This window comes from Leptodactylus fuscus, chromosome 2, assembly GCF_031893055.1.
Source record: "Leptodactylus fuscus isolate aLepFus1 chromosome 2, aLepFus1.hap2, whole genome shotgun sequence".
Lineage (NCBI taxonomy): Eukaryota > Metazoa > Chordata > Amphibia > Anura > Leptodactylidae > Leptodactylus > Leptodactylus fuscus.
Window position 1 is genome coordinate 124866331 of NC_134266.1, and position 23517 is coordinate 124889847.

At 42.4% G+C, this 23517-nt stretch overlaps 2 protein-coding genes across 2 annotated transcripts; one reads left to right on the plus strand and one right to left on the minus strand.

The window, feature by feature from the left end:
- Nucleotides 1-8192: 8192 nt before the first annotated feature.
- Nucleotides 8193-12640, minus strand: SNIP1 (Smad nuclear interacting protein 1). Its single transcript, XM_075264567.1, has 4 exons — nt 12364-12640; nt 10716-10827; nt 9298-9827; nt 8193-8901 (listed from the first exon to the last, which is right to left on the minus strand). Exons 1-4 carry the CDS (start codon nt 12531-12533, stop codon nt 8619-8621), a joined length of 1095 nt encoding a protein of 364 aa, XP_075120668.1. The 5' UTR covers nt 12534-12640; the 3' UTR covers nt 8193-8618.
- On the plus strand, nt 12596-21731 carry AIRIM (AFG2 interacting ribosome maturation factor). The gene is made up of 5 exons (XM_075264583.1): nt 12596-12654; nt 16888-17160; nt 18344-18523; nt 19404-19522; nt 21125-21731. The coding sequence occupies exons 2-5, from the start codon at nt 16889-16891 to the stop codon at nt 21166-21168; spliced, it is 615 nt and encodes a 204-aa protein (XP_075120684.1). The 5' UTR covers nt 12596-12654; nt 16888; the 3' UTR covers nt 21169-21731.
- The last annotated feature ends 1786 nt before the right edge of the window (nt 21732-23517 follow it).

Consider the following 23517-nt stretch of genomic DNA (forward strand, 5'->3'; position numbering starts at 1 on the left):
AGTTTAATGTCACCCTCTAGTTGCCCCCATAGTATAATAATAAGAAAAACAAACAGGGGACAAGACTAATGAAGAAAAAACATGGGAATATTAGTGACAGAAAACTTCATTTTAGCAATTAGTGCCAGGCAGTTTCTGCTAAAGCAAATAAAATCATGGGCTAAATAAATACAACAAGGTTATCGTTTTGTCTTTATACAAATCTAGTCAGGCCACATATACACTCACCGGCCACTTTATTAGGTACACCTGTCCAACTGCTCGTTAACACTTAATTTCTAATCAGCCAATCACATGGCGGCAACTCAGTGCATTTAGGCATGTAGACATGGTCAAGACAATCTCCTGCAGTTCAAACCGAGCATCAGTATGGGGAAGAAAGGTGATTTGAGTGCCTTTGAACGTGACATGGTTGTTGGTGCCAGAAGGGCTGGTCTGAGTATTTCAGAAACTGCTGATCTACTGGGATTTTCACGCACAACCATCTCTAGGGTTTACAGAGAATGGTCCGAAAAAGAAAAAACATCCAGTGAGCGGCAGTTCTGTGGGCGGAAATGCGTTGTTGATGCCAGAGGTCAGAGGAGAATGGCCAGACTGGTTCGAGCTGATAGAAAGGCAACAGTGACTCAAATAGCCACCCGTTACAACCAAGGTAGCCAGAAGAGCATCTCTGAACGCACAGTACGTCGAACTTTGAGGCAGATGGGCTACAGCAGCAGAAGACCACACCGGGTGCCACTCCTTCCAGCTAAGAACAGGAAACTGAGGCTACAATTTGCACAAGCTCATCGAAATTGGACAATTGAAGATTGGAAAAACGTTGCCTGGTCTGATGAGTCTCGATTTCTGCTGCGACATTCGGATGGTATGGTCAGAATTTGGCGTCAACAACATGAAAGCATGGATCCATCCTGCCTTGTATCAACGGTTCAGGCTGGTGGTGGTGGTGTCATGGTGTGGGGAATATTTTCTTGGCACTCTTTGGGCCCCTTGGTACCAATTGAGCATCGTTGCAACGCCAAAGCCTACCTGAGTATTGTTGCTGACCATGTCCATCCCTTTATGACCACAATGTACCCAACATCTGATGGCTACTTTCAGCAGGATAATGCGCCATGTCATAAAGCTGGAATCATCTCAGACTGGTTTCTTGAACATGACAATGAGTTCACTGTACTCCAATGGCCTCCACAGTCACCAGATCTCAATCCAATAGAGCATCTTTGGGATGTGGTGGAACGGGAGATTCGCATCATGGATGTGCAGCCGACAAATCTGCGGCAACTGTGTGATGCCATCATGTCAATATGGACCAAAATCTCTGAGGAATGCTTCCAGCACCTTGTTGAATCTATGCCACGAAGAATTGAGGCAGTTCTGAAGGCAAAAGGGGGTCCAACCCGTTACTAGCATGGTGTACCTAATAAAGTGGCCGGTGAGTGTAGAATACTGTGCATGATTTTGGGTAAATAGTAAAGAAGAACAGAAACGGGTGCAGAGAAGGGTGACCAGGGTAATTAAAGACAGGTTATTGGGGGGGGGCACACGGTGGCTCAGTGGTTAGCCCTGCAGCACCAGAGTCCCTGTGCTCAAATCCCGCCAAGGGCATAAAACCATCTGCAAGGAGTTTGTATGTTTTCCCCGTGTTTGCATGGATTTCCATCCCATATTCCAAAGACTTACTGATAGGGGAAAAAATGTACATTGTGAGCTCTATGTGGGGCTCACAATCTACATTTAAAAAAAAAAAACACAGGTTATCAAATTTAGGATTGTTCAATTTGGATAAAAGACGTCATAGTGGCAGGGGCAACACGGGGGCTCAGTGGTTAGCACTGCAGCCTTGCAGCGCTGGAGTCCTGGCGTTCAAATCCCACCAAGGGCAAAAAAACATCTGCAAGGAGTTTGTATGTTCTCCACATGTTTGCATGGATTTCCATCCCATATTCCAAAGACATACTGATAGGGGAATATGTACATTGTGAGCTCTATGTGGGGCTCACATAGTGAGCCAGGAGCCCCATAAAAGATATCATAGTGGCAACCCAATTACAATGAACAAGTATATGACTGTACCGCAGGGCCAGCATCAGCACCTGGCTTATCTGGGCAAGTGGTGGGTCCCAAGCTCCTGAGGGGGCCCACTTGTCAGTGGCATAACGCTATGGGGCCCTGGCCACCATGATAGCGGTTGGAGAATGTTTGGTTCCCCGACTGTTATGCATACTGCTAATAGAAAAGGGCCTGGCCATCGTTGGGCCCCTTTCCAATAGATGCTAGCCCAGGGGAGGTGACTAAAAATGTTTAATCAATTTCTCTGAGCCTCTATTATCATTCTGTCCACCTCAAATTCATCTTTACTTTCCAATGTCTGAACAGGTTGTATCTACATGTATGTAATGAAATGTATTACAGTCCACTCCAGTAAGTCTCCCTCAGCAAAAAAAATGCCCAAGTTTGTTTGTTTTTTTGCTGCAGCGTGCATGAGTTACTCCAAAACGGACCCACTGGGGCTCTGTTGCCCAAGGTCCTACACAAACCTGGAGCTGGCCCTGATGGACCACATAGAGATCTTTCCAATGATCTCTATACCAAGGCCTGTAACCATGACAAGGTTACTATGTGCAAGCTCTATGTGCATGACAAGCTCTATGTGTATAGGACAAAAGGTACAAGAGTCGTAGGCTGGGTTTCTTTACAGTGAGGTCTTATTCACATGTCTGCATCTGCATCTTTTAGTTTTTATTTTCTACATTTTGAATGCTTCCAGGTCAATGAAAAAAGACAAATGACACATACTTTCATTGATGTCAGCATCAGTGTGAAAAAAAAAGCCTGGCTTTTTTCAAAAAACATCTGAATAAACACATTGAAATGAATGGCCATGTATGGAGTTCCCAAAAAATGCAGACATTGGAATAAGGCCTAAGAACAGTGAGACTATAGAACTCCCTGCCACAAGTTGTAGGGATGACTAATAACTTGGATGTAGGGTTGAGCCGATCTTGACTTTTCAGGATCGATTTTAAAATCCGATTTCCGATCATTTTTCATTCGAACCTGATCTCGATCCCAATGCAAGTCAATGGGATTTTTTTTATTAATCGGAGATCGGATTTTAAAAGCAATCCTATTCACTATATAGCATGGAATCTAAGAATTGTTAGAATCCACGCTGTGTAGTGAATCACTAAAGTAGCCAGAGGATTTTTTTTTTAAATTCTCTGGCTACTTATTCCCCCCCCTGGTGTCCACTTACCTCCAGAGATGGCTGGTCCTGTGCCCCGTGCCTTCATTCTTCGCCACACTGCTGCTCCACGCTGCTTTTCTTCCTTCGCTGCCCCCTCCCTGCCAGGTTAGGAGAGTGTGGGTGGGTACTGGGAGGGGAGACGTCACGGAGCAGCCATCTCTAGAGGTACGTAGCTGCTAGAGATGTTTAGTTTAGCCTTCCATTCGAATGAATGGAGGCAGCCGGCGCACAGGGGGTTAAGGCTGTGTGTCGGCTGCTTCCATTCATTTCTATGGAACTGCAGCGGAGCCTTCACATTGAATATACAGCGTATACTCAGTGTGAAGGCTAAGCAAAGCATTGTGGGAAAAATCACCGATCTCGATCCCACATAAAAAGATCGTGTTCGGAATTCCGATGGCGATCGTGAAATTTTCTCGATGGCCGATCGGAATCCGATCTTTTCCGAACACGATCGATCAACCCTACTTGGATGCCTTTCTTGAGAGTAACAATCTCACAGGTTATAGGAAGTAAATGTTAGGTATCTCAATGTGTGTAATGATACTGGGGCCTGTCATGCTTTTCAATGCAGCGCTGCTCACAGTTGGCGCTTTAAGGTTACTACATCTACAAGTGAAACTCTGGCTGGGTCTGCAGCCAGTCAGATCTTGGAATGAAACAGATTGCTTCCTCATTTTCCAATCTTCGTAAGAACGTTGTGCAAATGCAGTTTTTCTCTACTTCCACCCCAAACTTCTTTTTTCAGCTTTCTAGTACATTGTATGGAATATTAAATAAAACCATTACAAAGTACAATTTGGCTCTGAACTGTGAACAGAAAAGTAAAAAAAGTTATGATTTCTGGACGGCATTGAGTCAGAAATGAAAACTGAAAAATGACTACGGCGGTTGAGGGGTTAAGAGGCAATTTCATTACACTAGAATATTTGGGATAGGATGTTGATCGAGGGACTTGGTCCAATTGCCAATTTGGAGTTGAGAAGGAATTTTTTCCTCATATGGGGTAATTGGCATCAATTTTGTGAGGGCTTATGCCTTTCACTCAATATACATAACCTTACATTTGTCTACATTAACGTCTAGGCGATGAGCGCTGTACTATTTTGGTGCAGCTGCCTGGGTCTTGTAGCAACATGCCATAATAGTACGGCACAACACTCAGGGTGTCCCTAGCTTCAATGACCTCTATAGGATTCCTGCTGTCTATGACAGCAGACAATCCTAGCACCATTATTTTCTATATTTTTGTTTTGGTTTTTACCCAAACTGGTTTATTGTTTTAATCCTAGCACCATGTCTGATCCGCCAATATCAGATCCAACGATCTGTGCCGGCAGATTATGTAAAGAACAGCAGTGATTGGTTATATACATATTAAAAAATAATATATATTTTTTTTTTTACTTTTTCTTTTCACTGCAGTTTTTTTTAAAAAAAATCTCTGTGCCACCACAGAGCTCCGTTCAGTGACCTAGGCTACTCATCAGGCCTCTGTTCAATTTTTTTTTTTTTTTTACAGAGTATTTTTTTTTTCCTTAATAATCAAAATTTTTGTTAGATTTAGTTAGAATGGCTACAATTATAGCTAGAAGTCTTTATCTATAGTAACATTTTAGACAGCTTTGAGGACAGGGATTTTTTTTTTACTGTAGTACACACTCATACCATCTTGTTTTGTTTTTCCTGCAGTGCTGAGTTCCAACTTCCAATAAAGGTTCAATAAATAAAGTTTCTATACAAGTGTAAAAACGCAACACATACACAAAATGTCCCAAAGATGATATTCAACAAAAGAGGTATATGCCTTAGGGTAAGTTGGCTCTGCCAGCAGGCCTCGGGCAGAGCCAACTTCACATGCGCGCGGCCATTTTTTTGTGGCCGCTTACGTGAGCATGCGCAGTACACTTCTGTAGATTTTTGGCCACCCGCATGTGAAGTCAGCTCCGAGGCCTGCTGGCAGAGCCGACTTGCGCATGCGTTTAATTTTGACCCACTGCGCGCCGGAGGAAGGTGGTGAAGAGGCCGATGCTGACGAAGATGGAGGCGGCGCTGGAGAGAGTTCTCTGGCAGCACTGGGGACGCCCCCAGTGCTGTTTGAGCGCTGAGGCCCACCCCCAGTGCTGCAAGAGAACTCATTTGCATACCAACAAAAATCAGGATTTCAAGCGAACAGCAGCATGGAGAAGACATCTAAAGGTAGGAGAAGAATAGCCTTTCTTATGGCTATTCCGACGTGTTAGAAAAAAAGCGTTTGAATGATAGGATCCCTTTAATAAACACCCTCTGTTTCCTATCAATAAACCAGTTGTTCAGCCAAACGCATATATTTTATCCCAGTCCCAACATTCTCATTTTGCATACCAACCTTTTATGTGGTACAGTATCACTTCTACTTTGTGACTAATATTATTACTCTAATATATAATAATTTAATATATAATTTTACTTATCTGCAACATTATGCTGATGTTTGTTTTTTTAAATGATTTTTATATGTATGAATTACCATATTTTTTGGGCTATAAGACGCCCTGGACTATAAGATGCACCTAGGTTTTAGAGGAGAAAAATAGGGGAAAAAAAATTTCAAGCAAAAAAAGGTAAAATATTTAATATATGGGAGTGACCCTGCAGCTGTATGGGGATGATAGGGCGTTTTTTTTGTGGGGCCAGATGTACTTTTTAGTTATACCATTTTGGGAAATGTCTATTGCTGAGATCACCTTTTATTTAAATCAGAGGCAAAACGGTGAGAAAAACCCAGCGGTTTAGCACTTTTGATTTTGACATTCACTGTACAGGAAAAATATTAGTAGACCGGACATTTTCGGACACAGGAATACCTAATGTATATGTGTTTCACAGTGATGTTATACTTTTATATGTATTCTAGGGAAAGGAGGTGAACTTTTAATTATTTTATTTTTTGTTAAAGGGCTCTATTAGCAAAATCATGCTGATAGAGCCCCACATATGCGTGAATAGCCTTTAAAAAGGCTATACAGGCACCGTAAAAGTTACATTAAACTACCCTCCCGTTTTAAAATAATAACCTAAAAAAGAATGTGCTCTACTTACGGATCGTGCACGCTGGGCGGGCATTCAGGGTGTGTCTTCATCTTCTTCCACGCCTCTTCTTCCTCCGATGTCTTCGGGTCCCATCCTCCTCCGGCGCTCGCTCGCGGACACTGATAAAAAAAAAAAAAATAGCTTGGGCGCATGCGCAGTCAGCATGATTTTGCTGATAGAGCCCCTTTAAAGGGGTTGTCCCACGTCGCATACTCACCAGTCTTCGTTTCTGTGAATTCTTCTGTCTTCCGGCTTTGTCTCGTCATTGGTGGGCGGGGTCACATATGCAAAGCCAAGCGGCAAGATGCCGCTGGCCCTGCGTGCACGCTCATAGACCAGTCTAGCCTTCACAGTGCAAATACAGACCGGACAGGCTAGTTGATATACATATTCAGTTTTTAATGATGAGTTGTGTTATATGGAAGTGTGCTGCTAAGTTGTACTAGCAAATTACTGAAGATTGGGATCTAGTCTTGTATAAGGATTTGTGTGATCGCTGGTACTGTATTTTTTATGTTGAGAAGTAGATATTATATGAACTGTAGAATACAGCCATGTGAAGATAGTCTTGGTCTTACAAAAGATTGCCTTTATTGCCTGCAGCCTGGCACTGGAACAGCACACATTTTTAAAGGGAATCAGTACCTGTGAAAATGCTGTTTAATTTGCAGCCAACAGATTATTGCTCAGAGGGAGCCGAGCTAGTTCATGTCTAGTTTTTTTTAAGGAAAAATTTCAGTATAAGTTGTCATTTATCCATTTATTTTTCTGTTCTTTCTATGCTTAGAAGCAACAGAGTCCAGTTAGTGGTCCTAACAGTGATTGTCAACCGTCTCTGTATGCGCAGTAATAGAGGGAAGAATGTCATTTGTTGTTAGGACTGCCCACTGGAATCTATTGCATAGAAAGAACAGAAAAATAAATGAATAAATGTGTTATTCCTTAAAGCAGTAAAGCTGAACAGAAACTATCACAATCAAAACATTTGCCACACACCAGTACTTTTCTATATCCGTCCTGTATGGTCATTGGGGGAGAGAAAAAGTGGATTCTCCTGTACTCACTGATTTATTAATCTCCTATGTCACTTTTGTAGTGTTAAAAAACTAAAGCTTAAAACCCTGGCATTTTCACTCTGCCCTTGCATTTTCAAAAAGGTTGCATGTCAACAGCAGGCTAGAGATTGGGCCATTGGTCTTTGCAGATTTTGTGGTTTATGCCAGAACTCTGGTGTAATTGATGCATGGAATATATGTCATCTATGAACTCGCATAGATTTCAGCTGCATATTTGGCCATCAGAGGTTTCCTCAGATTAGAGATATTCACATCTCAAGGAACTTTTTGCAATGCTGCTTTGTTTGCCTGCTATGTGAAATTATTTCTCCCATTGTTTACACAGCGTTTCCATAACTCCAGTCCTGTGTGATAAGTAGGATAACTCATTGCTCTCTTTATTATCTACAGCTGTGTAGGACAATGTGTTCAGCTAATTGCAGTTTGCTTATAAAGCACTGTCTGTTATCTCTCTATGTAAACAAACAGAGTCTGATCTCGAGAAGCATATGCATATCATCTGATCTGCATTTATATTAGACTTCTAGTAATCATAAGTATTGTGATACTTCATAGTGCCTGTTCAGCAAGCTGGGAGGGGAGGAGACAATACAGGAAGTAACAAGAGACAGCAGGCAAATCTGGGGTTTAAAATAAGGGTTTAAAATAAGATTAGCGATGCCTGAATAGCCTTTTTAAAGGCTATTCACGCATATGTGGGGCTTATACAGTAACATTTTGCTGACAGAGCCCCTTTAAAAATGCAGGCTCTACCTGCCAATTTATCGAGAAGTAAAGATTCCAGATACAACATGTTGAGGAGGAAAGAATATAATTCATAATGAGCAGAAATAGAGTTACTCCTTATGTACAAATGTGGCATCTAATGCTGAAGAAGATACACTTTAAATTAACTATTTGGCATCAAAACTAAGTTTAATGCCAGTATGCGATACATACTGAGTCACATGTGTGGCATTATAAATGGAGGAAAAATAATGTACCACAAACAATACACAGTTACAAATTTACAAAATAAAAACAGCCATGTTTTACAAAGAAGTGTTTCAGAGACACTGTTCAATTACACCTGAGGATTGGAAAATGAATGCACGCCAATGCCACTAGATCTGAATGATCTTAATGAGATAGTAAAAAGTCTTAAGAGGCAATGGTGTAGGCCTCCAGGCCAGACCTGATATTACTGTTCCAACTGACAAATAGATACAGGATAAGCTTGGTTAGCCATTTGTCTCCTCATCCTCCACATCATCATCATCATCCTCCTCCTCGTCATCATCCTCCTTTTTGTCCACCTCTGAAGTATCTGACGATTCATGTAAAACAACATATTCCCTGCTGCTGAAGCCAAATTTCAGTACGTCTTTTTCTTTCAGTTCATAGTACCGCTGTGGCTCAATTCTTTGGTTGTTCAGGTAAGTGCCATTGCCAGAGCCAAGATCAATGATGTAGGGTCTGACCCGTCTGCCTATTGTTCCATCAGTGCGGGTAAACTCCACCATCCTAGAGTTGGGGGGAAAAAAAGGAAATTTTGTAAGCATCTTTATTTGTCCTAAGATTTCCTTAAAGTATGGCTTGGCACTTATTCAATTTAAATTAACTGCCTATTTCCAAGATTTACAAATGTTCCCATTGGAGATAAAGCCTAAAGCAATTTTCTGCTATTCCTTGAACCAGAAACACAATGTAACTTGAATATAAGATCTGGAAATTCCACAAGTATGTGTAAACAGTATGGCGGTATGTTGTCCCAGTGACATCACACATGTCCCTAGGCTCAGCTTTCTGACAATGCTACTAACCAAAGAAAACTACCAAAAATAACAAAAGAATTGGCTGGTGCAATTCTAAACTGTTAAATATTGCTTTACAAAATGAAGAGGTATATATTACAATTACCTGTACTGCAAGACAGCATGTTGTTTGGAGCAAGAAGGATGATCTATAGGTATATCTGCAATCCGTCTTTGTCTGCCCAGAAGGTATGCACTTTGTCTATGGATGTACATGACTGGAAGGGCCTCATCATTCTTAAAAGGATACAGTCGCCAACGTTTCTTTGGGATGCGAGATTCAGGTGGCTCACTGTACTTTATTACCACACCTCGGAAAGTATTTGTGTCTTCAAGTAACGCTCCAGAAAGTTCAAAGTTTGGTACTTCTTTCTTATTACTGGTAGTTTCAGAGTTATCTTCTTGCTCTCCTTCTTGTTCTTCTCGTTGCCTTTTTTCTCTCCTCCTGTCATTGTGGAATTCCCTTTCTGCTCGCTGTTCTCTTAAATTGCTCTCATCGTGCTCCCTCTCTCTGTTACGGGATGGGTTGTAACGGCTTCTATCAGTTTGGTCTCTATGTCTGTTCCTCCTGGTTTCTTCTTCCCTATTTGCAGGCTGCCGGTCATCTTGGGATCTGTACGAGTGCTCATCCCTTTCCTTTAGAAACATTAATTCCAAAAAAAAAGTATATGGTCAGCAATACTTTACTATAAAATCACTACAAATATACAAGAAAGTGTTCAAAAAACTAAAGCTAGCATCTAAGTACTATGTAAGAAATAATGTGCTGCATTTTCCCTGCTGTGGGAAACTCCACAGACAGATGGAAAAGTATAAGAAACCTTTATGCACATTAGCTACTTGGTAACCGGTTTCAATTCCTCTTGTCAATGGAGTATATCCCTGAACAGTCTAACACAGATAGTGAATACAAGTAGAGATGAGCGAGTACTGTTCGGATCAGCCGATCCGAACAGCACGCTCACATAGAAATGAATGGACGTAGCCAGCACACGGGGGTTAAGCGGCCGGCCGCCATCAAAGCGGAAGTACCAGGTGCATCCATTCATTTCTATGGAGCGTGCTGTGCGGATCGGCTGATCCGAACAGTACTCGCTCATCTCTAAATACAAGTCAAACACATCAGGAGAGGTGACAGGTCTGCTTTATATACATGTGTTACACGCCTATGAATAAATGTGTACTTAAAGGGTACTTGTCAGGATTATTTTTTTTTTCGACCATAAATTTGCTCTACCATGTGCAGGATGAAGTAATGATCTTTCCATTTTCTATAATCTGTTATAGCAAAGTGAAGTTATAAATGTTTGAAAGCACAAAAAACCCCATATAAAATTAACCCAAGTAGTCGCAGGAAACAAGAGCAGCTTGAGCCTAGTCACACTGTCCCCTCACTCATCATGCCCAGGACAGAAAGATTACAGCGCGGCACTATAGGAAAGGGAATTACTTCCTGCACATGATGGGACCAGTTTATGTTATATTAGTTGGAGTCTGCCTCAACAATGCAAATCTTCAATGTACCTTCTTTATTTTTACAGGAAGGTGTGGTGGACTTCTACTCTCACTTCTGTGCCTCCTAATCCTTGGAGATCTGCTTCGTTTGATAGATGACTTTTTCCGTTTCCCTGGTGACCTACACATAAAATAAATGTTTACTTCCTAAAAGGAAATGATATTAAAAGGGCTAAGAATGAAGCTAATTAAATACAAACTAATAGCAATAGACTAATGTGTGCTGTTCCGTAAAGGGGTGTTCAAGATGCAGCACCGCTCTGATTTGAGTAAAAGGAGCAGCGCAGAAGTTTCCCACAAAAACCCTCAGACCCCACAGACTGCAATGGAGTCCACCGGGTTTCCGCCTGAAAAGCGTAGTGCTTTTCTCTCTGCAAACGGAGAGGGAAACAAAATCCCTGAAAAGAGAGTGAGCGCTGTTTTGAACCCAGCTTTAACCATCCCTTTTACTTGAATAGGAATGGTTTTGCACACTCTGCAGTCCACTAACAGCTTCAGGCACCCAAAGGTTGCTGGAACAGATGATCTGCGTGGGATCCGGGTGACAGACATTAACAAGTTACATACTGATGAACTAGATTTGGGGCTAGAAAACCCCTTTATAAGGCTATTTCAGCACTGTATTGTGTATTGTACAGGAGTGAGAAGAGGCCCCGTATAGCTGATTGGTATGAGGACCAACAGTGGCTCACGCTGCTATTTAAGGACTATCCTAAGGACAGGCATTAAAATCCTACGTACTTGTTATGCATTATGGAAAAAATAATCAATATACTTTTATTTTGCATTTCACTGCCTTTCCACAACACTTATGCTGCTGTTCCATCCTCTCCTTTCTTTCTTCCCTGGTTGTGCAATACTTGACATGTAAATCCAGTCATGTGACTAGAGTGCACTATAGCAACTGCACATACACCGTATGTGGACAATGTCAGAAATGACACATTCTACATTCAGAAATAAAAGTAGAGGAACAGCACCTCACAATAGTTTTCCTACTTAAACATAAAACAACAAACTACTACGATTCATGCGAATCCCATGCCCACTTGGCGGAAACAAAAATAATTGCAGCGTGGACACGCTGCAATTTCTAAAACTGTCGCGGTTTGGAAAATCGTAGCATGTCAATTATATCTACGGAAACGCTGGCGGCTTTCCTGTAGATATAATTCTAACAGAAAGTCTGCGGAGGAAAACACTGTGAACTTTCTGTTCAAAGCGCTTAGCGTCAGACAAAACTTTCTGGTGTTCTGCTACTTTTACTGCCAGAGACATCACTGAGGTGAATGGGAGTTTGGTGATAGAATGTATGGAATAATCTGCTCTGTAGAACAGCCGATTGCCAGCATTCAGCTCCCTCACAATCTAATATCGGCCACCTATTCCTGCCATCAATACCCAAACTTGGGCGTTGCAAAACGATGCCTTATAGTAAAACAAAACAAAGAGGCCCGCTGCCAAATTTCTAAGGATCCATTTTAGCGGCTAAGCCTCTATAGACATTACTGTATACAGCACACTACACTACATTGTGATACTACTTAGTCAGGAGCAACCTCCAGGAAACTAGCGGCATAACTAGAGCTCCTGAGCAGTGCGGTTATAATGGTGTAAGGTGAGTATACACCTGTGTACCCGCCTACACAGCCCGTACCTGCTCCTTCTCCGGGCCGCGGGTGAGTCCCCGTCGGAATGCTCCAAGTTTGGACTGTACCGTTTCCGGTGACGTCTGTTCGGGCTGCCTCTCTCCTCCTTCACGGCCACGGTGTCCGGGCTGTGCGGCCTCCTCTTCTTGTGTCTCCCCTCTTCTCCAACCTCCTTCATCGTTCTACAAGCCTTACTCTACTCCACCTGCTGCAGGCGGCCTCGGCTACGACGCCGGAAACTGCGGAGGTTGCTGGGAGTTCTAGCTTCCGGGACTGCCGCTGACTTCCGGCTGTGAAACGTGAGTACTCGCTAGAAAATGTTTTACTAGAAAACCGTTCTACTCCTTAAAAGTGTGCGGTACCGTTACTGAACCGCAGGAACTTGGAGGTATACCGTACGGGACAACGCCTGACAATGCAGGGTTTGCTTGTCCTTGTAAGATTCAATAAAGTTTGTTGATTGATGACGCAGAGGGGAGTGTTTGCAATCCAAAGTATGAGGCACCTCTTCTTAGCCGGGATGTCCTGTGTGCTTGCTTAGTGCGCTCTTAGATTACGCAGTATTACACGGGTGTGTTCACATGCTACAGATTTGTTGTTTTCTGCGACTAGATAGTTGAGCTTTCAAAAGCCACGTGCTGCCCGGCATAACCATATTATTATTATTGGTTATATATATAGCACCATTAATTCCATGGTGCTTTACATTTGGGGGTTTACATACAGTACACAAAATATACAGGTAGATACAATACTAATAGAGATGAGCGAACAGCGTTCGATCGAGTACATGTTCGATCAGATATCAGGCTGTTCGAGATGTTTGATTCCAGTCGAACACCAGGTGGCAAACTCACTAATAATTTGATTCCCCTCCCACCTTCCCTGGCGCTTTTTTTGCACTAATAACTGCACAGGGAAGGTGGGACAGGAACTACGACAACGGAGGCATCAAAAAAAGTAATTGGCTGGCTAAATCAGGTGACTTCCAATTTATATGAATAGTGGATTTAATATCTGGTTCATATGAGACTGTGAACTATGTGACTGTGAGACAGGGATATATGTACTGAGCAGGGTTAGCTAAGGATTACCTTTATTTAGGTGGGAATGTCACTCACACAGCTCTTTGGGGCTCTATCTGGTCAGGATTCCTGTCAGCTTGCGATATGCGGGAGCTGACTTTATCCCATGGGAATGCATTGACCAGCGTGGATTGGCCGAATGCCATACAGAGTACAGCATTCGGCCAATCAACGCTGGTTCTGCCGGAGGCTCATCTGTGACGAGGCGGAGTCTAAGATCGGACCAGAATGGAGACTGCTGTGAACCGATCTTAGACTCCGCCTCCTCCGGCAGAACCAGAGTTGATTGGCCAAATGCTGTACTCTGTATGGCATTCGGCCAATCAACACTGGTCAATGCATTCCTATGCCGAGATGTAGCAGTGCTGGCCGTGTGCTCAGCTCCACTGCACCGGAGATGCAGCCGAGCTAAGCGCACAGCCAGCACTACTACATCGTAGATGTGAACCCCTGTTGCACACTCAGCTCTGCTGCATCAGAGATGTAGCAGAGCTGAATGTGCGCTGAACCCCGCTGCACAGTCAGCCCTGCTGCATCAGAGATGTGCTGAACCCTGCTGCAGACTCAGCTCTGCTGCATCAGGGATGCGCTGAACCCTGCTGCAGACTCAGCTCTGCTGCATGAGAAATGCGCTGAACCGTGCTGCGGACTCAGCTCTGCTGCAAGAGAGATGCGCTGAACCCTGCTGCACACTCAGCTCTGCTGCATCAGAGATGCGCTGAACCCTGCTGCACACTCAGCTCTGCTGCATCACAGCATGTGCTAGGTCACGTGTGGTGTAGACACAGGAACAGCTACAGACACAGGTTTGCTCCCGTGCACTTAGCCCCTCCTCCCTCCCCCTGAGAGCAGGCAGCTACGTCACTTGACATTTGCAGATAATCCCGAGGGCCATAGAAACGCAGTGTCAACAATGAAGGGAATAAATTAATAGTAGAATCCTTTTTAAGGGGTTTACCCAAAAGATAGGGAAAAGATACAGTTTAGTGATCATATGAATATGGGTGATTGTACCTCTGTCTGAACAAAGCAGCAGGTACATCACTAAATGTTCCTTGAGCATTGCTTCTGCCAACTCTATATATAAATCCAGAGATAACGGTATCCTTACATCAACAAAGAGCTCTGTGCTGGAATGATGCTAGTTTCAGTGCTATTAGAGTGACATCAACATCCTGAGTAACTCAATACACTGGGCTGATTTAAAAGTTAAAAGGATTGTGCATTTTTACCTAGACAACCCCTTTAAGAGCGGGTTCACATCTGCGCCCTGATCTCCGCTTTCAGGTTTCTGTCGTCACGAGACGGAAACCTAGCAGACCATGTCTGCCCGTGAGTGTATTGTGGTCTCCCCGGCAATACTGTTTTGTTTTTTTAACTGGGCACAAAGTCCTGCATCTTCGACTTTGTGTCCGATTAAATTAAAAAAAAAAAAAACGTTTCGCCGCGGAGACCACAAAATGCTCTCGGGGCAGACACTTTGTGCCGGGTTTGAAAAGTGACTGCCGGTTACCGTCTCCTGTCCAGTATCTTGGGCAGAAGACGGAAACCTGAAAGCGGAGACGGGGCGCAGATGTGAACCAGCCCTAATTCAATTTTTTTTTTTCTTAATAATGAAGATTTATTGCACGTTATTTTTTTGACTAAGTTTTGAGGCATGTTTATTTTAAAGAGGACCTTTCACCATTTTGCCTATAGGCAGTTCTATACACTGCCGGAAAGCAGTGCTGTGAGAGCCGGGAGGAACTCCCCCCTCCCTCCCTGATAATGCTCGTCTATGGACGAGTACTGCGAGCAGAGGGAGGGGGCGTTCCTCCCGGCTCTCACAGCACAGCGCGATTAGCTGTGCTGTGAAGAAGGACGTCTCTGGCTAACTGTCAGAAACGCCCTTCTGACCATAGAAGAGCTACGGTACCGGACCGTAAGCTCTTCACACCGGGCCCACATCGGGAAAGCCGACAGTGCACTGAATTCAGTGCACTGTCAGCTTTCCGGCAGTATATAGAACTGCCTATAGGCAAAATGGTGAAAGGTCCTCTTTAAAGGGGTAATACATTTTTTAATATTGATGGTTTATCCTTAGGATAGGACATCAATATTAGATCTGCAAGGGTCTGACACCCAGGCCCTTCGTAGCTCAGCAGCTTCAGGACAGCGTGGCTCCCAGTAATGAGCTGCTCACTTTAAGTATGGCTTTAAGTACTGCAGTGGTACCCCCTTTCCTATTTTTGGGATGTATGCTCTTGTCTGACATCACCCTTCTGACAGTACAGAGCCTAAATAGCATATCAGAACTAACATGCCAAACTAAAAGTATTGATTTCTTGGGAACAGTGGGGGCTACAAAAAAAGTTGCAGCTTTGCTAGAATCACTGGATAAAGACCTATTCACTGATCTAAGGTGCTGGACTTGTTAGAGGTGGTGACTGGTCCCCTTTAACCCCTTCCCTCTCTGTTGTACTATTACGTTGCGCTAAGCTTCTAGTTAACATTCAGCGCTGTGATAGTAAGTACAGAAGCTGTACCTGCGACATTACATCCTGCTCTTGGAATCTGACAATGGAAATCATGAACTTCATCATATTTATGGACCCACTGTTCTCCAAACTGCTTCCTGCAACTTCCCACCTGTGACGCCATTTTTTCTTTGATCGTTATAATTACTATATCAATTACGAAGGACTTCCTAGATGAGTCCTATTACAGGATTTTTTTTTTTCTTTTTCATATTTTTTTTGCATCTCTAGGTCAGTAATAAATGGACAGCACATGAATGGCATTCTTATGCTGTCCATGATGGAGTCCATGGCCCACAAAACAGACCAGAAAAGAGCATGTCTTTGTTCTTTTCCTACAGATTGTTGGTCCTTAAAAAACGAATAGTGGGAATAAGCCCTTACTGGTATAGTAGGAACATGCTACTTATAATTGCAATTATAAACTGCTGGCAGTACACCAATTAAGAAAAAAGTGCCCTATATACACAGCTTCAGACCTTATTCATACTTCTGGGATTGTAAAGCAAAACCAGAAATAGGAGCGACACAAGTAACAGGAGTGGCACCACAGCCCCATGCACTGTATATCGCAGTGGTTTACGTGACCTGCTTAGTTAAATAGGAACAGTGCTGCACGTACCGCCAATCCACTAGCAGAGTCTATATAAAATAAATAAAAATAAATACGGTAAATGACGTGTACATGGGCCCAAACGAAATGTTGATTTTTTAATGCTATCAGTGCTATTCATTAAAAAAAAAGGAGGGCATCAGATGACAAAAATAGTCATGTACATAGACCCTTTTGCTGTGCTTTTCATTGATAATACAGTCATTTACTATTGGTAACTGGGCAAAGGTGAGCTATACTTGAAAGCATCTGATGTTGGTGTATATGGTGTATGTTCTCTTTCAATAATATGTATTATTTTGCATGTTTCCATCTTAGCATGCCAGAAGATACAGCCCTGACTTCCGTCCAGCAGTCTCTTAGACGTTGCTTTGATACTATAGAGCAGCAACAGGAAGAATGGGACCGAACTCTACTGGATTGCCAACCCTTAGTGAGCTCTCTCAGTAACCTGGCTGAGCAGCTGCAGTCTTGTCAGAAAGTTGCCTTTTCAAAGACCCCTCTCAGTTCCTTTACTGATCTACAGGATCGACTTAAGTTTAAACTTGAGGAAGCAGTAGCCCTGGCTCTTGAGAAGTTAAATGAAAAAATGTAGGTTTTAAGTTTCCGTATTTTCATATCTAATTTACAATAACACTGTTCTTGGTATTGCCATTCATTTGAATGGGACTGAGCTTACAGCTGATCCATAGTAGTGTGCCCATCGGTCTGCTATTGATGACCTATCCTAGATATAAGTTATCAGTATTTAAGACCCTTTTAAAAAGTGAAATTCCCTTAAAGAGGACCTTATACATCCTTGGGCACATGTGATGTAATACACCGCTAGGAAGCCGACAGTGTGCTGAATTCAGCACACTATCAGCTTTCCCGTTCTGTGCCCCCGCTGAAGAGCTATCGCTGCTGTTACCGTAGCTCTTCAGTGTCAGAAGGGTGTTCCTGGCATTCCCCTCCTCACAGTAGCATCTATTGCGCTATGGGAGGCGGTGTTCCTTACCACCTAGCAATGGCGGGTGGTAAGGAACCCCCTACTCCTGATAGTACTCGTCCATAGACTAGTACGAGGGGGGGGGGGGGCATTCCTCAGCGTCAACACTGGGTGGTGAGGAACACCCCCTCTCACAGTACAGTGCAATAGACGCTACCGTGAGGAGGAGCGTTCCTGACTGACTGTCATAAACACCCTTCTGACAGTGAAGAGCTACGGTATCGGCACCAATAGCTCTTCACCGGGGGCACAGAACAGGAAAGACTATAGTACACTGAGTTCAGCGCACTATCGGCTTTCACCACATGTACCCGAGAACATTTAAGTTAACCAGTATGCTAATTAGGTACATATCATTAACAGATGATCAAAATATAGTAGAAAAGATATAATGGAAGATGTAGAGTTTTATTATCGGATGCAGCTGAATAAATTAATTCTTGCATTAATCTGCTTTACTTTTTTATAACTTGAAAATGAAGTCAATTATGATACATTGCCATGAGAGGACCGCTGCTTCCATATATGGGACATAGTGGAGAGTTGCAATCTAAAGGAGCCTCCAGAGATCATGACTTGCATCAGCAGATTCTTTCTTATGAAGCATGTGGGCAGTGGTCCATGTCATGGGGAGTCAACACTTTACTATATTGAATCTTCAATACTATTCTATTTACTGTGTAGTTCAACGTTTAGTTTCTATTTCTTGTATTCACAGTATTTTTTTTTAATTTCTTTATTGAGGTAAGATGTATGCAATATCATATGGTTTGGTTATTTTTGCAGGTGTGTACTCCAAAGAGTTAGGGACTCTGTGAGTCACCAGGTAGGAGCCATCCTCTATGTTTATGAGGTGAACGCAGACAGGCTTAACCTTGAAGCAACCCTGGAACGCACTCCACACATCCCTTCTATAGCCGACATGTTAGAGTGGCTGCAAGACACAGAAAAATATTACAGAAATCAGTATCCTTTCTAAGTGCTAAGCTTGTGGTTTAAAAAGGACCTTTCACTACCTACACCAACTCCAGTTCTTCGCTTCTATTTATAGATGTTGTTCCCTGTTTCCGCCACAGCTGGAATTTTTTCTCTAGCCCGCACTGTTCCTGAGAAATCATTGAAGTTAGTTTTGGTGTCTGATATGTTATTTGGGCTTTTTACTGTTAAGGAGCAATGTCAGGAAGGAGCAAGTAAGCACAAAGGTGGATGGTGTCAGAGCTCAAAATCACACCCCTTGCCTGCTCCTATCCACCTGAGAGTCTAACTAGCCTAAGAGACACTAAAACTAACTAACTGTACTGATTGCTTGGGAATGGACAGAGATAGAGAAAAAAATTTAACTGCACAGGATCAGTGGAGCAGCACCTATTAAATATTCAAAGAGGTGGTGGAAGCTCCCCCTAAAAGGAAATTTGTGCATACGTTTTATCATTTGAAATTAACTCATTTCACCTGTTGCACTGATAACATCTTCTGATGTATCTCTATGACAATGTAAACGGTTTGTGTGCTCATGTAGGATTATTAAGCTGTAATATGAATATGGAGGTTGAGCTCAAATCACAGTGTCAGTACAGATATTTGTAGTGTCATTATTGACTGTGGAATAGAGGAGTATCCAGATGATCTTCTACGGTCACCAGTGATTTGTATTTTGGCAGTTTTATTGTGATATAATAATAATAATAATAATAACAGCCTGGAGAGATCAGCCACTGAAGACAAGCAGATATGATCCTTACATGTTCACCTTATGATCAACATGGTCTGGTTCTCCTGTTTTGGATTAAAAAAAAAGACTAGAAAATTGAGCAATTTAGATAGAAGTCCCTTAACTATGATACAGATACCTACAAAGGAAACTACTTCTGAATGTGCAGTCTAATCGATTGTCAGAGATGAAGAATTTAAATAATTCTTGGCAAATATTAAATGATAAATCTTCAAAGCAACATTCTGTGGCAGGTATAATCCAAGTGATTGAAATACAAATATAGATATGCAGAGTTAACCCAAACTTCTGGAATTGGTTAAACTGTTGCAGCATGATATTTTACCACAGAAAACAATGAAAAGCAATTGAAAGTTTTTTCAATAACTTCATTGTTTTTGTCTTTTGTGATAAGATATCACACTGTAGCAGTATTGGCTTTACAACACTAGAAAGGGCTTAAAGGGAGTCTATCATTGCTCCAAATCATTTTTTCAACCACATTGGAATAGCCTTTTATAAAGGCTATTCTACTCCTACCTTTTTTTTCTTTTGTGATCACTGCCGTTTTGAATTATTAAATTGAAATTATTTATGCAAATTATGCTCAGGATGCACAGGGGGCATCCCTGTAACGCCTTTACTCACACCCCCTGGTTCTTCAAGACATCTCACATTCGTTGAATTTTGATCCAAATGAACAGAGCGTTGGCTTGCTTATGCAGCGAAGAGGACATCTTGAAAAACCAGGGGGCGTAAGTAACAGTCACCGGAGGCGGCGTAACGGGGATGATGATGCTGTGCTCCCTGAGCATCATTTGCATGAAGGAATAAAACATAATTATGGTAATCAAAAACAGTGGTGAACACAAAAGAAAAAAGGTAGATGTAGAATAGCTTTTATAAAGGCTCTTCCAATGCGGGTTCAGTGAAAAATGGGTTGGAACAATGATAGACTCCCTTTAACTGAGTAGCAGGAGACTTGTATTTACCTGGAAGTCCAGATTATAGGCTGAAATCCTACTCTTAGGTATAATGAAAATAACAATGTTGTCATTTGCTCTATAGCTGTGCTTTTAAAGAGGACCTTTCATCACCTCAACCAATTCAAGTTCGTAGAATCTATTAATAGGCGGTGCTCCACTGATTTCAGCATAGTTGGATTTTTTTCTCTAACCTTTACCATTCCCAAGCAACAAGTATGGCTAGTTTTGGTGTCTGATTTGTTAATTAAAAGGGCTATTCACTTTCTCATTGCTTCAGTGCCTCCCTGCATGGTCCAGCCACATGTGACCGTTGAGCCTAAATAGCATATAAGACACCAAAACTAACAGCATTGATTGCTCAGGAACAGTGGTGGTTACAGAAAAAATTCCAGCCACAGCGGAATCAGTGGAGCAAAAGCTATTAAATGATGTTAAAAGCTGGAATTAAGGGTGGTGAAAGGCACTCTTTTGGACAAATTTAAGTTACTTTAAAAATATAAGGGAATGACGCTTCAGAAAAAAACTGTTTTTATTTTTTGTCAATATAATGAATTATTAATTATAACTATTAAATCCCCTTTCCCTTCCCCAAAAAGTAAGAATCAATGTCCAAAATGTTTTCCATTACCTACGTCCCTCCACTCTAATTTTTGGGCATGCGGGATCCACCTGCATCTGTACAACTTAGACCACAAACACTATTTGACCCTTCAGATGTACCAACTTGTAAACCCCATAAGCATAATTTGTAAACTAATCGAATCCAACACTTTAATTATAAATGTACCATTATTTGGTTACTTTGCTTCTCGCCATCCTTTTTTTCTGTTGTACTCTACAGATTGTAATAATTTCTTTGTCTGCCTACAGATATGTTGCTAAATGTAGTAGTCTTCCGAGAAGCCACATGCTAAAAAAATTGACACAGAATCTACATTTCAAGTACAATGAAACATCGGCAGTTCCAGCAGCCTGGGTCATAACATCAAGAACAGCTTGTCACAGAAGCGCAGTTATATTGCTTCCTGACCTATCAATATACAGTATATATTGTGCGAAGGTGACAGGCAAGGTGCTGGAATCTCGCTATATCTTCTACAGGTTTTCAATTTATGTGTGGTCCAGTGCAGGTCATAAGTAGGCCTCAGCTTCGGTTGTGTGAGTCCTTGGCTCATTACTGAGCCAGAAAAAGGCTGCAGATTCTGCACTCCAAGGCAGATCCAGAGAGTGAAAGGAGGTGGCTGGATCTGTCCTGAAACACTCAGTCCGGTGAGACAATATTGTGCTTGTTTTGTTTGTGTGGCTGGCAGTAAGCAACATGTATAGTTAGGATAACATTTCTGCTTGGTTAGTCGCTCAGACGAGCAGGATTTTTTTTTTTTTTTGCCTGAAGTTAAGGTTGTATTTTGCTTTGCTCATTTTGTGCCTAAAGTAAAGGTTTTATTTATTTTCCTGTTTTTTTTCTAAATAAACCTGTTTGCTGTATATTTTGTGTCCCTGTTTTTGACTGTTTGTGTCCACACTATTGCTTTTCCTGAGCTAACTTCCCCACAATATAGTTGAGTATATACCACATATACCAAAATTATCTAACTCAGGTATATTGTGCTCAGGAGATGGGGAAGGGGTATCATCTTCCTCTCCAGCTAGGACCTCTAACAGAAAAGTGTCACACTCGTCATGCACTTTGGGCGTAAGAGGGGTTTCCACATTTGGCTTAGAGGTTTTTCCCCCTCAAATCTGAGAACAAAGGGAAATCATGTCCCAAGATCACACTATATGTAATGTTTTTCACAACACCCACTTCATAATAGACAGATCCTAATATAGTCTCTATTTTGATATTGTCCATGGGGTAATTCTTGGTATCCCTATGGATGCAAAGTACACTCATATGATTGTCTGGGATAAAGTGCCCAGCTATCAAGCTGGCATGCACTAAAGTCACCAAGCTACCAGAATCAAGCAAAAACCTGGACAGGATAGTCATTCACCACAATATTGCAGACCTGAGGCTCAGTCTCTAGTCCCGGAGCCGCAGCACAGACAGGTTCTGCAAATAGGGATTGATACCAACCAGCGTCACACTCCACTGGCTTGGAAGTGAAAGGGCAATGGGCAGCAATATGTCTCTGCTCATTGCTTCTCCAGCACTGTACAAGCCCTGGTTTCTCCAGCAGAGAGTCTCTTTTGGGGCTAGTGGAGTGCTTAGAAGACACCTCAAGGAATTTAGCAAGGGGTATAGTGATCATTTTGACCCCACAACTGTTTCACAAATTTTATTTACAATGTCACATTAATCCCAATTTTTGTTGAAGGATTAAAGGAGAAAAAGCTCCCCACAGTTTGTTAAATTGCTCTTGAACATGGCGAAACCCCATATGTGGTCATAATCTGCTGTGTGAGTACATGATAGGGATTGGAAGGAAAAGAGCGCTTTTTGGCTTTTGAGTGGCAGATTTTGCTAGAATAGTTTTCGGGTTCCAAGTTGCATTTGCAGATCCCCTAGAACACAATACAATGGAAACCTCCAAAGAGTGACCCCATATTGGAGACTACACCACGCACAGAACATATCCAGGGGCATAGTGAGCATTTTGAGCCCACAGCTGCTTTACAAATTTTATTAACATTGAGATGCCAAAATGAAAAGTTACTAAAATGTCACTTTGTTTTTCATTGTCACAAGGGGTTAAAGGAGAAAAAGCACCACAAAGTTTGATTAAAAAAAATAAATTTCTCCTGAACATGGCAATACCCCAATATGTGATCATAAATTGCTGTATGGCGTGAGAAGGCTACTGGTAAAATTCTTGAAGGTCGCTATATCTCCCCCAGACTTCTCACTTATTTGTGGTGAGGATTCAGATGTTTTTAAACAAAACCTTAGCTGTGAGAAGGTTTTTCCTGTTAACCTCTTCTTGTCCTGCTAGGGAGGAGCCTTCTTGCACAGGTGGGAGCTGGGTCTGATTAAAGGCCTATAAGGGTAAGTTCACACTGGGTTTTTTGTATCGGAACCTGAGGCGGAGGCTCAGGTTCCGATCCAAAAGCCGGGTAGCCGCGACTGAAATCCGGTGCACTGCACTGGCATCCAGCCGCGCACTCTGCTCCGGATTAGGCCCAGTGAATGGACCTAGTCCAGAGGAGGGAGTGTCTTCAGGCCGAATCGCAAGGCAAAACAGCCTTAAGAATGAGCACCTCGCTTCTTTTTCCGGTTGCCGGCACAAGCTCCTGAGCGGTTCCCATTGATTTCAATGGGAGCC

Coding starts and splice junctions, on each gene's coding strand:
- SNIP1 (XM_075264567.1), bottom strand. CDS start 12,533: ATGAAGGAGGTTGGAGAAGAGGGGAGACACAAGAAGAGGAGGCCGCAC. Junction 10,828..12,363: donor GCGGCCCGGAGAAGGAGCAG/GTACGGGCTGTG, acceptor TTTTATGTGTAG/GTCACCAGGGAAACGGAAAA. Junction 8,902..9,297: donor CATGCTGTCTTGCAGTACAG/GTAATTGTAATA, acceptor CCCCAACTCTAG/GATGGTGGAGTTTACCCGCA.
- AIRIM (XM_075264583.1), top strand. CDS start 16,889: ATGCCAGAAGATACAGCCCTGACTTCCGTCCAGCAGTCTCTTAGACGT. Junction 17,161..18,343: donor GAGAAGTTAAATGAAAAAAT/GTAGGTTTTAAG, acceptor TTATTTTTGCAG/GTGTGTACTCCAAAGAGTTA. Junction 18,524..19,403: donor GAAAAATATTACAGAAATCA/GTATCCTTTCTA, acceptor ACTATGATACAG/ATACCTACAAAGGAAACTAC.